The sequence below is a fragment of the Eurosta solidaginis genome, chromosome 1 (assembly GCF_040869045.1).
Source record: "Eurosta solidaginis isolate ZX-2024a chromosome 1, ASM4086904v1, whole genome shotgun sequence".
Taxonomy (NCBI): Eukaryota; Metazoa; Arthropoda; class Insecta; order Diptera; family Tephritidae; genus Eurosta; species Eurosta solidaginis.
Window position 1 is genome coordinate 375,945,740 of NC_090319.1, and position 15,323 is coordinate 375,961,062.

Below are 15,323 nucleotides of genomic sequence, written 5' to 3' on the forward strand. Positions count from 1 at the left end.
AAAATTAGGTATAAACCGTCTGTAATAATTTGCAAACGCGACAAATCGTCGTACTGCGTCTTTGTCAGTCGGTTTCGTATACTTTTTAATTGCGTTTATTTTAGAGTCGTCTGGCAACAAACCTTTGGCTGAACATTTATGACCTAAAAATGTAACTTCTGGTCGTAAAAAGTGGCATTTATTTGGGTTAAGTTTGAGATTGAAAGATCTACAAGTATCGAAGACTTTTGAAATATTTTTGATGTGGTGTGCTTCACTACACCCTATGACGATAATATCGTCGACGTACAAAAATGCGACATTGGGTGGTATACCCGAAAAAGCTATTGTCATCATTCGTGAGAACGAATTTGGTGCTATATTTAAGCCAAATGGAAGCACTTTCCATCTAAATGCGCCACGGTCAGTGCTGAAAGACGTAATGTCACGAGAATCAGGATGCAAGGGGATTTGATGAAATCCTGAAAAAAGATCTAATGTGGAAAAATACTTTGCTCTACCCAGATTGTCTAAAATATCGTCAACTCTAGCTAGTGGGAATTTATCAGCAATGAGTTTTTTTGTTTACCGCGCGAAAATCTACGCACATACGATATGCTTTTTGACCATTGGTATCTTTCTTTGGGACTACAATCAAAGGACTATTGTAATTCGAATAACTGGGTTCAATCAAATCATTGTCTAATAACTTATTTACTTGGCGATTTATTTCTTTGCGTTGAGAGTATGGCAATCTATAATTTTAACATATACCGGATCGTTGTCTGTCAGTCTTAGTTTTTGCTCGTAAAAGTTATTTAAAGTCATTTTGTCCGTGTCAAGAGCGAAAATGTCGGCATAATCTATGCAAAGGTCAATTAATTTACTATGAGCATGGTGAGGTATTTGATTTTTTAAAATCGAAATTAGTTTTTTGGTACGTTTGTCTTCTGTTTCTGTCTTGCTAATTGTATAAACATTGTAGTTTGAAAGTTTTTCTGTCCGAATACTTTTTCTTTTTACATACTTTACATCATCCGTGGTATTTATAACTTTAATTATTGAGTTACTGGAATTAACAATGCACCTAGCTGTGAAAACACCTCTTTCAATTTCCTGCGAGTCCACGAAAAGTGGTTCGGGTGAATCTCCTAAATCAAAAAGTCTGAATATTTCGCATCTTGGTGGAATGATACAACTGTCGCCTTCTGTTCCGTGTAGGATTGGTATCGCGACTTTTTCATTACCTACCCAAAAGGAAATACTATTTCTTTCATAATTAATAATGCATTTGTTAATTTTCAGAAAATCTTTACCCAGTATGCCATCGGATGGAATATTCAAGTCTTCATTTACTACATGTAAAGTATGTTTAATAGAAAAGTTAGAAAAATTTAAATTTGCTGTAATTTTACCTAGAGTGCAAACTGAATTGGAAGTGACACCGGTAATGTTAATAATATCGTTCGTATTTAAGGAAATATTACTGGCTAGACATGATATTTTTATTAAAGAAATGTCGGCTTGAGTGTCTACTAGGAAAGAACAAAATTTTTGTGACTCGTTTAATTGTAATTCTATGAAGTCAGAGTAATTTAAATTTAAACAATAGATGGCTATTGGTGAGGGAAGTTCGCTTACTCGCTTAATTCGTCCTCCCTCAGTGTTCGCTCCTGAGGGGCACCGGCGTTTAAAGCGCGAACGTTTGCGTTTCGACCTCTACCGTTTGAGGATCTTGCATTGTTGTTTCTATTGTTACTATTGTTTGGATTAGGATTGGTATTTGGACGCGTATTATTATTGTGATTATTCTGATATCTATTTCCGTTATAATTTCTATATCTTTGATTGTTGTTACCGTTATAGTTACTATTATATGAAAATGAACTATTATTTCTATAACCAGTATAGCCGCGGTTTGGGTAAAAACCTCGATAACTACCACGTGAATTTCTAAATGTACTGTTACCACGTGATCGAAAAGCTAAAACCTGACGCTCAGTTACTTCATTGTTTTGTTCTACAATTAATTTTGCTACTACGTCTTTCGGATCAGTAAATGCCGTTGAGGCTAAAATGGTTTTTACTAAATTGGATTTTGCGTTTAAACGACACACGTTAACAGTTTGTTCGACTGCCATTTCATGAGCTTTCGTTTGAGTGATCCCTTCAATAATAAGAGACCGCTCAAGTGAGTCAGCTAAATCTTCAACTTTTTTGACAAAATCTGTATAATTGTTACCGTTAACATGCAACGCTGCAATTCTCCCTGCTACAACTTTCGAGTTGTCCGGTTTTATCCTATTACGTAGAGCTGTTTTAATTTCGTTGAATGAAGTTACTTGTGTTGGTATTGCTTCACGAGCTTTACCCTCTAATTTTGATTTTAAGAACGCTATAAAAGTATCGGTTAAATCTGCAGTAGCGAATTGTTCGAGTAATGCAATTTTGTCTATGAAAGAATCAAGTGCTAGTGGATCACCACTGTAGTTTTCTGTAATAGAATTAGCACATGTGTTAATAAAAATTCTTTTCTCCTCTGGTGTTGCCATGACTTGATCGTTAAGATCTGGAGCTGAACTAGAAGGTGAAGCAACGTTTGTACTAATTGGATCGTTAAGATCTGATTTTAAAGTAGGAGAAGTTGAAGTTAATATTTCACTATTTGAATCGTTAAGATTTGAAACTAAATTAGAAGTTGAATTTTTAATGGAAGAATTTTCGAAGCCTGGAAAATCTGTTGATAAAGAAAATCTATTTTCCTGGTTTGTGACTTTTTCGGTCGAAGACGAAGCTAAACTTTCGTAGCTTGAGCCTGATTTATCTGAATCGGATTCTGAATCTGAAGTTTTTTGCACTTGTCTACCACTTCTAAGGTTGTACATATGAAATTACTAAAGCACTTGTTTGAATGTTGAATTTATATTTGAAGTTAAATTGTTGAGGAAAAAAAAAAGCGAAGGAAAAAATTAAAGAAATATTTAACAATTTATTAGAAGAATTAATTGAAACAGCAGTAAACTTGTATGAAAAATCTATAAAAAGTAATTGAATTTAAAGGTCACAAAAAAATCTCAAAATGTGATAATCACGGACGCACCGCTTTATTCAAAAAATCTCAATTTGGGGTTTCACGGAATGAAGCGGCAGATTACTAAACGTCCAAAAGGCATAACAGCTAAACTCAACCATGCAGTCAAACTTTAGGTGTTAAAATAACTTATGTTTGTACGGCAGCCATAGTCTTTCCCCATTCCACATTTTACTGGAGGTTTTAGGACTTAACGTCACATAGCTCCTTATCAATTTTAATTGTCCTACCATTACGACATCCAGATATATGCAGTATAATATATTCCATTTGTATGGGAGGTGCCACGCCCCCTTTTTCCCAATTCCATATTTTCTTGGTGGTGTTAAGGATTGACCTCAAATAACTGCTTACTGAATTTCAATGTTCTGGCATGTATACCTTCAAAGTTATGCAGTACCAAAGATTCCATTTGAATGGGAGGTTCCACGCCCCCTTTTTCCCAATTCCGCATTTTCTTGGTGGTGTTAGGGATTGACCTCATATAACTCCTTACTGAATTTCAATGTTCTGGCATGTATACCTTCAAAGTTATGCAGTACCAAAGATTCCATTTGAATGGGAGGTTCCACGCCCCCTTTTTCCCAATTCCGCATTTTCTTGGTGGTGTTAGGGATTGACCTCATATAACTCCTTACTGAATTTCAATGTTCTGGCATGTATACCTTCAAAGTTATGCAGTACCAAAGATTCCATTTGAATGGGAGGTTCCACGCCCCCTTTTTCCCAATTCCGCCTTTTCTTGGTGGGGTTAGGGATTGACCTCATATAACTCCTTACTGAATTTCAATGTTCTGGCATGTATACCTTCAAAGGTATGCAGTACCAAAGATTCCATTTGTATGGGAGGTACCACGACCCCTTTCTCCAAATTCCGCATTTTCTTGGTGGTGTTAGGGATTGACCTCATATAACTCCTCATTGAATTTCAATGTTCTGGCATGTATACCTTCAAAGGTATGCAGTACCAAAGATTCCATTTGTATGGGAGGTGCCACGCCCCTTTTATATATCGAGATTATTTTTAGCCTAAAACCTTCCCGTTGATCGAAGGAACCCATAACCAAAATTTGGTGATGATTGATGTGTGGGAAATACGTTTCCATAGCGAACACACACACACACAGAATTTGATTTTTATATATACATATATGGCTAAACCGATTTGGGATTTCAAAATCAACTAACCATCAAATCTCCTTCCTGTATCTTTCCTAAAAATTTGATGGCAATCTGTCGAGCCGTTCTCGAGTTATGGAGTGACAATCAAAATGTACACTTCTTTTTATGTATATAGATAATTTGGTGTGACATATATCCGAGGAGATTAAGGTCTAGCTTTCCATTCAATTTGAAGGCTACGTATCGTGTATTCATTTTTTTACGAACTGGCTCACCTAAATACATGTTTTATGCCGAGCCAAACCTTTATCTGCTAAGGCTAACGAACTTGTGGTGCCAAGGTAATGCCGAGGGACAATCGATACCATTTATTCACATTTTCTGAAATATTTTTGATGGATAGGCCAACACACTAGCTCTAGACCATGGCGGCAGACGCCGGTAAATTCAGCCTCCACGAACTATCATATTCCAACTGAACGATGCTGTTTAGCTAAGCTGCGAAGAGCTACAGCGCTTTTGCTGGCGTGGGCAAGTTATGGGAAAATCTCCACTGAGTTCGGAGAAGTAGGTGGGGGAAAACTTTGATCTCTCTTGGTGCCCCCTGTTGGCGTCAGTTATCGCGAAACAGGGTTAGCTGGAGTGACTTGTTACGCAACGACCAGCATCTCCTAAACGGTTAAGCGCCAATTAAGGAATTTATCTTTCAACCGCGAGGAACATTTGACACTGCTGATCTCTTATGAAGTGCAGTTTCAGCATATTTAAGGGTTAAAGACGTATCAACCAAGTGAAGAAGGATGAATGAGAAATCAATAGGAGTGGTCTCCAACATTCGCTTCTTAATTAGAAGAGGTTAAGAAGTAAGGTCTTTTCTTTTGTCCCTCTGCAAAAATAGGACGTGTTAAGGCATCCACTATATTGGCAACTAATTTGTTTGCAATATACATAAAAACGGATTTCAAAACTTTTCGAAATATTTTTTCACTTATTTCATAAGCATTTTATCTTTTTGGCATTAAAAAAAGTGAAAAATGTCATACCAACATTTCCACAAAGTTTAAGAGAGTGAATTTAAAATTTTTTTAAAAATCAAAAAACCATCATGGCCGCCAAGAAGAGTAAATGGTTTTACCTGGTAATATTTATACCATGCTCAAAACTATCATCAATCAAAGTATCGATACTTTTTTTGTCATTTTCAATATTGACAGTTTTTGCTTATAGCTTTTTGAGGCAACTGAGTGCTGAAATTTGGATTATGCACGATAATAGCCTATCAGGGACTAAAAATACCTGGGGCTTCAAATTCGATGTGCCCCTTTCAGTTTTGAAGGTAGAGGCAGAAAAGTGGAAGCACTTGGTTGCGTAAATTTTTTTCAGGATCATGTTTTTTTGTGAGCACAGCTACAATTTTACTTTTATCACTTCATACCCGTTTGTTAATTTTTTCTCTACACCACAGTAGTATACCATCAATTGCCTCATCTTAGAATATTCACGCAAGGAAAGTTATTGATGTTTTTACATGGGGCAAATATACGAAATTTCCGCCAAAAATTGGCAATCGTTAAAAAGTGTAGAAAAAAATTTTTTTTAAACCAGGTTTTATTTAAAAGTAAATGAAAAGAAACACAAATTTGGTACAAAAATTAAAAAAAAAATGTTTTCTATACTTTTTGACGAATGCCAATTTTTGGCGAAAATTTCGTATATTTGCCCCATGTACAAACATCAATACCTTCCTTGCATGAACATTCCAAGATGAGGCAATTGATGGTATACTACTGTGGTGTAGAGAAAAAATTAACAAACGGGTATGAAATATTTGACGGTTACCCGGTTTCATATTTTTTCCGATATCTCCAAAACCGGGTTTCGGGTATCAACAAAATTTTACCTAAATATACCCCACATAGATATGTACATCCTGATAAAATTTCAACACAATCGGTTAAGAAGTGTTTAAATAAGCAGAAAAATTTTAGGTTTTCCGGGTTTATATTTTTATCAATATCTCCAAAACCGGATCTCCGGTATTAAAACTTTTTTACCTAAACATATTTCGTTCACATATCTATATGTTTTTAAAGTTTCAAAAGAATCGGTAGAAGGGTGTTAAAATAAATGTGTTGCAACCTTTGCAGTAAAAAATATTTGGCGGTTATTCGGTTTTATATTTTTACCGATATCTACAAAACCGGGGCTCGTGTATCAAAAAAATTTTACATATGTAGGTAACAGCTGCATATTATATCTCCATATTTTGTTAAAATTTCGATATAATCGGTACAAAACAAATGTATATTTAACATTGCGACCTTAATTTATATATATTTTGCTCGATCTTTTGACTATATCTTTTTGAGGCATTATGTAAGACGAGTAAAGGCGATGCACTATAGCTCCAATTTACCCCTGAATGTTCCTAACAAAAAGATATTTGCGTACTACCATGTTTCAAAAAAAAAAAAAATGTCTCCAAAAAAACCAAAGTTTGGCGAATTTCCCCATACGCATGCATATACATAGATATTTGTTTAGTTATTAAGCTAAATATAATTTTCGAAAATTAATCTTTTGAAAAAAAAAAAATTATTTTCAGACGATTGGGAAGCAGCACAGTTACCCAAAATTGATTGAAATTTATAGCGTGCCTTAGAATAGGAAGATTCCAACATATATTTTGCAAATGAATCTCTAACTTCATAAATACTAAAAACCGCACATATTCTATTGATATTCAAATCTGCGGATATGGCGTTTAACGTATTGTACGCCATGCAGCTCGCACTAGTCATATATAGCCACGCTGATGCGAATGCTGAAGCACAGGCGCCCAATGATCCACAAACATATCAGCCAACATACAATAAAGATTATCAACCACGCTACAATCCCCTCTATACGAATAATCAACAGGGAGGCCAACAAACTACTTCACAATATGAGAATCCATTGTTACAAACACAACAAGATGTACAACAAAGCGGAGGAGGCTTACTCGTAGGACCGCCAAATCAAAACAACTATTATGAACAGTCATCGAACACCCTAGGCAGTAGCAATATAGGCAGCCGGATCTATGGAGGCGGTAATAATAACTATGATCCTTTCAATCGTGGTATACAATCTACCGGTATTGGCTATTTGGATAATTACAGTGACGAACAAAATTACTGCCCAGAGCATTGGATATCATTTAAGCAAATATGCTATAGATTTATACGCTCACCAAAACGTAACTGGTTTGATGCAAAGAAAATATGTAAAGCTTATAATGCTGAGCTCATCAATGTGGACAGCATTGAAAAGCATTCATTTATATTAAAGCAATTGATTATACAAAATCAACTACAAAATCGCTTTTGGATATCTGCACGTCAAACTGGTCCTAATAGCTGGGCAAATGATGATAACTCACCATTTCTTATTTTAGAAGACTCTTTCGCATATGATGAAGATCAAGCGCTTGAAAATGAAAATTTACACGATAATCGCTTTTTAGTGCAAAATATGTATCAGAATGAATATAATCGTAATAATCCCAATCAGTTTTACAATACTGTAACGGGTTCATCAAATAATCGTAATCAAAATAATTTGCGTGGATTTATTGGTAAGTTTTTTGTTAAAAGAACAAAAACCAATAATAATAATAACATATTTTAAGGTCCCAATCAATATGGTGATAATCCTTTCACTAGAGATCGTGTTGTTTATGGTTTTTCAAAGAAACGTGATCGCTGGATGTTTATGCCTGCATATGATATAGAATTGAATTTATTTATATGCGAATCAAAATTACTTTATACACCTGAAAATATTAACCTTAAATTAGACGATATACGTCCATATCATTACGGCATGGATATACGCGATTTTGAGAAAATTCCACGCGGTCCCTATTTTGTCAAACAACCGAATGATACCACATTCGATACTAGCAAGAATCGACTGATAAATGATGTTACATTAAGTTGTTTAGCAGGTGGCTTTCCTACGCCTACATATCGCTGGTATCGTGAAGTTTATGTTAATGATACACTCGAATACAAAACTATCGATCCATTAATTAATGATCGTTATACAATTTCTGGTGGTAATCTTATAATTTATGATCCAAAACAAGCACTTGATCAGGGTGCATATCATTGCGTAGCTGCGAATAAGTTTGGACGCATACGCTCGGAGAGTGCACATTTGAATTTCGGTTTTATTATGGAGTTTAATCTTAAACGTTCAGCTGAAACTGCTGACATGAATTGGGGGAAATCAATATTTTGTGATCCACCACAGCATTACCCGGAGGTGAAATATTATTGGGCACGTGATTATTTTCCAAATTTCGTACAAGAAGATCAACGTGTTTTCGTATCAAATGATGGCGCACTATATTTCTCATCCATTGAAATTGTTGATCGCGCAAATTATTCGTGTAGTGTACAAACATCGGTATCTGATACGGGACGTAATGGTCCATTCTTTCCACTGCGTGTTCTACCGAACAGCAACTATCAAACGCTAATATTTGCAAATACTTTTCCAAAAGTAAGTTCACGTGCGATAATACGTTGTATTGTAAAAAAATGTAAATATCGAAGTTTTCATTTTTCGAGATTTTATGAAAAAATTACTTTGTTTTCGTTTTCCCAACAATTTTAAATTTTGAATTATATCCATTTACAACAGAAAGGCGTTATAAACCTTGGCTATTTTAGTGTAAACGTGCTAACTTGAAAATACAGATTTTAGATTGACGACTTAAGCTGTTAAAAACGATTGTATCTCCCTAAAATCGAAAATCACCGAATATGCAGGTTTACACTATAATTTTATTATATCATATCTTCGTAGGTTATTTAACTTTTGGCGGTACTTGTTTACTCACTCCATATTTTTTTGGAAGTGGCTATTTGTCCGGAACAAATTTTATTTTATTATTACTTTTAAAAATTTATTATTAATATGTTAACATATTTTTTGATTTTACAAGAAATTAAAATAGCCGTGTTATTTTTTTTACATGCACATTAAACTGGGTCGATTTATTAACCGATATCGCGCCATCGATTTTTCGATAGGATTTGGGCTCAGGAAAAAAGTTCCACTACGCATACCCAAAAAAATAATTTTCGAGCCTGCGAAATTTCATTTTGTATACCTTGTCCGACCCAAAAATGTCCGCTAAAAACGTTGGCGATAACAGTTTAAAAAAAAAAATATATTTTTTTTGACGATCAGTTTTTTGAAAAAAAAAAATTTTTTTTTTGACGATAAAGTTTTTTGAATAAAAAATATTTTTTTTGACGATAACAGTTTTTTGAAAAAAAAAAAATATTTTTTTAACGATAACAGTTTTTTGAAAAAAAAAAAAAAAAAACTTATCTACAACGTTTTTAGCGGACATTTTTAGGACGGAATGGGTATACATATGAAAATTTTTTTAGTAAGTCATGAAAAAAACCTTAAAAATCAAAGTAGAAAAAAGTCAAAAAAATTAAATTTCGCAGGCTCGAAAATTATTTTTTTTTGGTATGCGTAGTGGAACTTTTTTTCCTGAGCCCAAATCCTATCGAAAAATCGATGGCGCGATATCGGTTAATAAATCGACCCAGTCTAATACACATACATCTACATTTGCGCGTAAAAAAACGCTGAGATAAGATTTAGGAGACCAGACTCGCGGTAGTAGTTAAATAATTCGCTACAAAACGGGTGGTGCTTAATAGCGGAGACACGCACCTCTGTTGGCCCCAGCGGGTTAGGGGGCCGCTGTAGTATGCCTGTCGTAAAAGGCGACTATAATACCAAATTGATTAAAGGGGTTGTTTAGCGCAACCCTCTCAAGGGGTTGCCAGTCCAATATATAGCTTCTCCAACACAATTGTCAACCTCACCTACCCGTGGCGAATCCTGTTTCATTAATAGCTGAGGCTCTGGCGACCCCGAACTCCTGATGGATGTAGGGGGTGGGATGGCGGGATGGCCTAGAAGGTTTCATGTGGTCATACCAACTCGTTCCCGAGATGGTCGGGCTAGTAGCTTTATGATGCTTGTTACCCGAATGTACCGGATCTGCATCCGGCAAAGGACCATCAACTTCAATAACACTCCCCAAGCCCTTCGGGGAGTGTCCTTACCGCTCCAACAACAACAACATAGTATACAACCTATAGCTGAATCAGTTGCGGTGAATCGTGGACACACACACTTTTCGGTCATAGAAGTGGAAAATAGTGTAGAGATAATATGCAGAGGCAATCTTCAGTTGCAACTGAGTACAATGCATACGAAAATTTAGCAATACTAGTTTTCTGCACAACAATTTCATAAGATGTGTTTTGTGCTGATTCTTTGTAACCCCAGTCGTTCGCATTCCTTACTGCATTTTAATCGCACAGAATGAAGAAAAACAACGAAAAAGAAATACACAACTCCAAAATTTGAAATGAAGAAAAAATCAGAAAAAATAATTATTCTTGAGTAAAAACCATGAAATAAAAATTAATTTTTATTAGGGATCAAAAATCAAACCAAATTTAATTATTTTCAATCGAAAAATAAAACTCAGTAACAAATAATTACACTTAACCAAAAGTTATATACATGGAACAATAATGATTATTCAATGATTTGACTTTTTAACTAATAATGATTACCTTTCCTCAGTGGCGTATCCAGGATTTTGCCAAGGGGGGAGGGGGGTGAGCAATAATTTATTTTAAGTTAAATTGAAGTTAAGACACACAGTAACTAGGTTTACCATCTGTGTGTATTTCTTTATAAATAAGCAATACTTACCATCATATACATATATACATACATATACTTCAAGGGAAATACTTGGATTATTTCAATTAAATTGTGTTATTATTCATTTATTTCAATTAAATTGAAAAGCTTTATTTAAAATTCTGTTTGTTATAAAACGAAATTTAGTCTTCGCTCCTTAACACCCAATCTCTTAATCTTTTTTTGCTAAAATCACGTGCAATTTTGATTTAAAATATTTGATAATTGTTGAGGTGATTATATCGTTGGCTCCATGGAAGCCTATTTTAGTTCAAATTGCGTCGAAGACTATCTCAGTTCGTTTTGTTTTTTAAAAACTTACACCTTTCGCTTATTTGCTAATTTTGTATTATTTAGTTTAATTTTACTTATTTTTGTATTATTTTATTTTGTTTATTTTTGTGTTAATTACTTAGGTTTTTATTTTTTTTAAATTAATTTTATAAATAAAAATAAGTAAAATAAGATAAACTAAACAAAAATAAAATAAAGTAAAATAATACAAAAATAAGTAAAACAAAAAAATACAAAATTAGCAAACAAGCGAAAGGTGTCAGTTTTTCATAAATCAAAACGAACTGAGATAGTCTTCGACGCAAATAACGAACTGAGATAGTCTTCGTTAGGACCGACGATATGGAATTTCATGAGTACTGTATACTCCATGACAAAATTAAACATTAATATTACCTTCCCATGTACGTACTTATATAGAGATTTCGATTTTCTTGCTAAATCAGAAGGAAAATTGGTAATTTTAATATAAATTACGAAGTAAAATAAGAAGTTGAGCGACGAAGTGGGGATCTATCCCCCCAACGCGCCCCACTGGATACGCCACTGCTGTCCCTGAAACATATTTATTTTAAAACATTAATTTACATAAATATTTTAAGGTCTTTCCAGAAGCGCCCATTGCTGGTGATGAAATACGTCTTGAGTGTGTAGCTTTTGGTTATCCAATACCATCATATAATTGGACCAGACGTGGTCAACCATTACAGCGTAACGCTTACACAATAAGCAATAGTCGGGTGTTAATTATTGAAAATGCCACCACGAATGACAATGGCGAATATACCTGCACAATTTCGAATCCACGTAAAACAATTCATAAATCAATATTAATTAATATACAAATGAAACCCCAATTCACAATACCACTCAAAGATAAAATCAAAGATTATAATGGTGATGTAACATTCATTTGTGAAGCTTTTGCCATACCAGATGTAAATTATACTTGGTATAAAAATGCTGAACGTTTTGATACGGAACGCATCGATAAAGATCGTTATATTATACAAGATAATGTGCTGACCATAAAATATTTAGATCCAGATAAAGATGATGGCATGTATCAATGTGGTGCGACTAATCAGTTAAAGACTGCTTTCTCATCTGCACAATTACGTGTGCTTTCTATGAAACCATCATTCAAAAAGAAGCCACTAGAAGCAGAAATTTATGCTGTACAAAATGGTAATACAACAATCGTTTGTGATCCCGAGGCAGCACCACGTCCCAAATTTCAATGGAAGAAAGATGGACAACTAATTGGTGCTGGTGGTCATCGACGTATATTACCTAGCGGTACATTAATAATTGCACCGACTTCACGGGACGATGAGGGTCTTTATACATGTATTGCAACCAATAAGGCGGGCACAGATGAATCACGTGCGCGTGTCATTGTGTTGCGTATGTTTATTAATTATTGCTATATAAAACATATTTTTTTTTTACTTATCTTAATTTATTTTATAGAGGAACTACGTTTTACACAAACACCACCAATGCGTATAACCACACAGGAACATGATCTTATATTTCTACAATGTGATGCTACGTATGATGAGCTACTTGATATAGCCTTCATTTGGAAACGTAATGGCGAAGTATTGCGTAATAATCACGATGGAAAAGAGCGTATTGTAAGAAACTTTGTTTGCTAAGTACACTGAAAGAAATGGTGCTAGTAAAATCAACAAATCGGTTCTGTTGTTCTTGACTTAACGGAGATTCGGTGAAATTGATCGAATTATGATTAATTCGACCGAGTTCCTTGTCAAGCGAACAAATTAGTTTAGTCATTTCAACAGAAGAGAAATTTTCGCTCTTAAGTTAACAAAATTCTGTCAAAATTGACAGATTCCTAATCAATCTGATTTTTCTGTTAACACAACTGATCTTACAGGTCATTTCAACGGCGATCAACTGTCAATACATGAGCAAATTTCAAAGAGAATTTCACGCCCACTGCGCTCTCTACTTTGTACTTATGACGATAATGCCACTTGTTAAAAAAAAACACCAAAATAAGAAAACCACCAAATCGGACAAACACACAAAATGGGAAAACAACAAAAAACTAGTTTTTCAGTTATCAATACAAAACGAAAAAACCATTTTTTGAATTTACTGTGCAAAAAATTATGAGATACCGGGACACCTATTTATCGGGTACAATTTTGCAACTTCTCGTCCAAGCGAAATGCAAAATTGCGCCCTCTTGTTGCAAAAGTTTTGCTTGAACGAACAGGATTTTTCCAAAGTTAGTAACATTTTGTTCAAGTTTACCCACGGAGGGTGGAGCCGTGTGTAGAAGTCCACGAAAGTGGGGAAAGCTTCTGACCGCCATTCACCTGGGAATGGCCAGAGTGATTCTTTTGCATGAGGTTCATGCAGCTCACTACTGCCGGTCGCTTGCGGCCAAGTATCCTCTGGGTAGCGCTAAACATCCGTTTAGCGGTGAGCTAATGTGAGAAGGCGACAACCTGGCTAGGCCACTCTGACACAATCGGTTTAAGGGCTAGCCGGGGGAGATCTCATCGGCAGCGTCTGTACACCTCTAGGTGCGGCTGCAAGCGGGCGTCTGTCTTAGAGCAAGCGGCTCGCTATATAAACGTGCAAGTAATATTTTCACCCCCGCTGAGCGGGTTGTGCGCTGGGCTTGGAACCCGCTACGTAAAACCATACTCCAATGAAATATAACAACAAGCCTCGGATAAATACACTCTCTATTGATTACGAGCATGGCAAACGTTTGAAGGACAATGAATTGAGGGCATGCACCTGGAACGTCCGATCCCTGAATGGGATTGGTGCAGATGCCCGGCTGGTTGATGTCCTCGTCAAAGCAAAATCTGACATTACCGCCATCCAATAAATGCGTTGGACGAAGCAAGGAAGAAAGAAGGTCAAAAATTGTGACATCTATTGGAGTGGCCATACGAATAAGCGCAGTTTCGGCGTCGGATTCGTGGTGGGAGAGAGACTTTGTCGCCAAGTGCTGGCGTTCACGCCTGTGGACGAGCGTCTCGCCGCTATCCGAATAAAAGCAAAATTTTTTAATATATCATTCATCTGCGCCCATGCGCCGACAGAGGAGAAAGACGATGAGGTGAAAGACACTTTTTATGAACAATTAGAACGCACATACGAGCGCTGCCCCCGTCATGATATAAAAGTCGTGCTTGGCGACTTTAACGCCAGGGTGGGCAAAGAAGGTGTTTTTGGCCCTACAGTCGGAAAGATCAAACTTAAACAATGAAACTTCTCCTAACGGACTGAGGCTGATTGACTTTGCCGGTGCTCGAAACATGGTCATATCCAGCACGAGGTTCATGCATAAAAAGATACATCAAGCTACATGGCTGTCTCCTGATCGAAATACTCGTAATCAGATCGATCACGTTGTGATAGACGGACGGCATGCCTCCAGTGTTTTAGATGTGCGCACGATCCGAGGACCTAACATCGACTCGGACCATTATCTCGTTGCAGCCAAAATACGCACCCGCCTCAACTCGGCTAAAACCAAGGAACAAAAACACAAGGAAAGCTAGACGTCGAAAAGCTTCAATAACAACAGGCTGCCAACGATTTCGCAACTCGACTTTCACACCTGCTCTCTGAGAGCACAACTCATCCTGAAGGAATACAGGAGCAGTGGGAGCATATCTCCAAAGCACTTCGTACTGCCGCCGAGGAAAAAATTGGTTACCGGCGGCCACGAAAAAACAACTGGCACGATGAAGAATGCAGCGTTGCAGCCGAAAGAAAAGACGCTGCCTACAGGGCTACGTTAAAAGCGAGTGCGACAAGAGGAGTGTGTGAACGCTATCGTGAGTTGAAAAGGGAAGCGAGACGCCTTTTCAGGAAGAAAAAAGCAGAAGCAGAAAGGCGTGAGTGCGAGGAGCTTGAGCTGCTAGCCACCAGGAATAACGCCCGAAAAAATACGGCGACAGACGGAAGGTTTTAAGACCGGGGCAAACTCCTGTAGGAATGAAAACGGCGACCTTGTAACTGATGTCCAGAGAGTGCTTAGATTATG

General features: G+C 36.3%; 1 protein-coding gene across 5 annotated transcripts in view; it reads left to right on the forward strand.

The window, feature by feature from the left end:
* The window catches only part of Cont (Contactin), a 121,567-nt gene that overhangs the window by 35,061 nt on the left and 71,183 nt on the right, over window positions 1–15,323 (forward strand). For all 5 annotated transcript variants that reach the window (XR_010949149.1, XM_067763116.1, XM_067763118.1 and 2 more), the window contains exons 2-5: window positions 6,798–7,811; window positions 7,866–8,743; window positions 11,884–12,688; window positions 12,755–12,921. Coding sequence is in view for 4 of the 5 variants with exons in the window: in XM_067763116.1 (XP_067619217.1) it covers window positions 6,950–7,811; window positions 7,866–8,743; window positions 11,884–12,688; window positions 12,755–12,921 (2,712 nt within the window). In the remaining variant the exon portion in view is untranslated. The remainder of the gene's footprint in view (window positions 1–6,797; window positions 7,812–7,865; window positions 8,744–11,883; window positions 12,689–12,754; window positions 12,922–15,323) is intronic.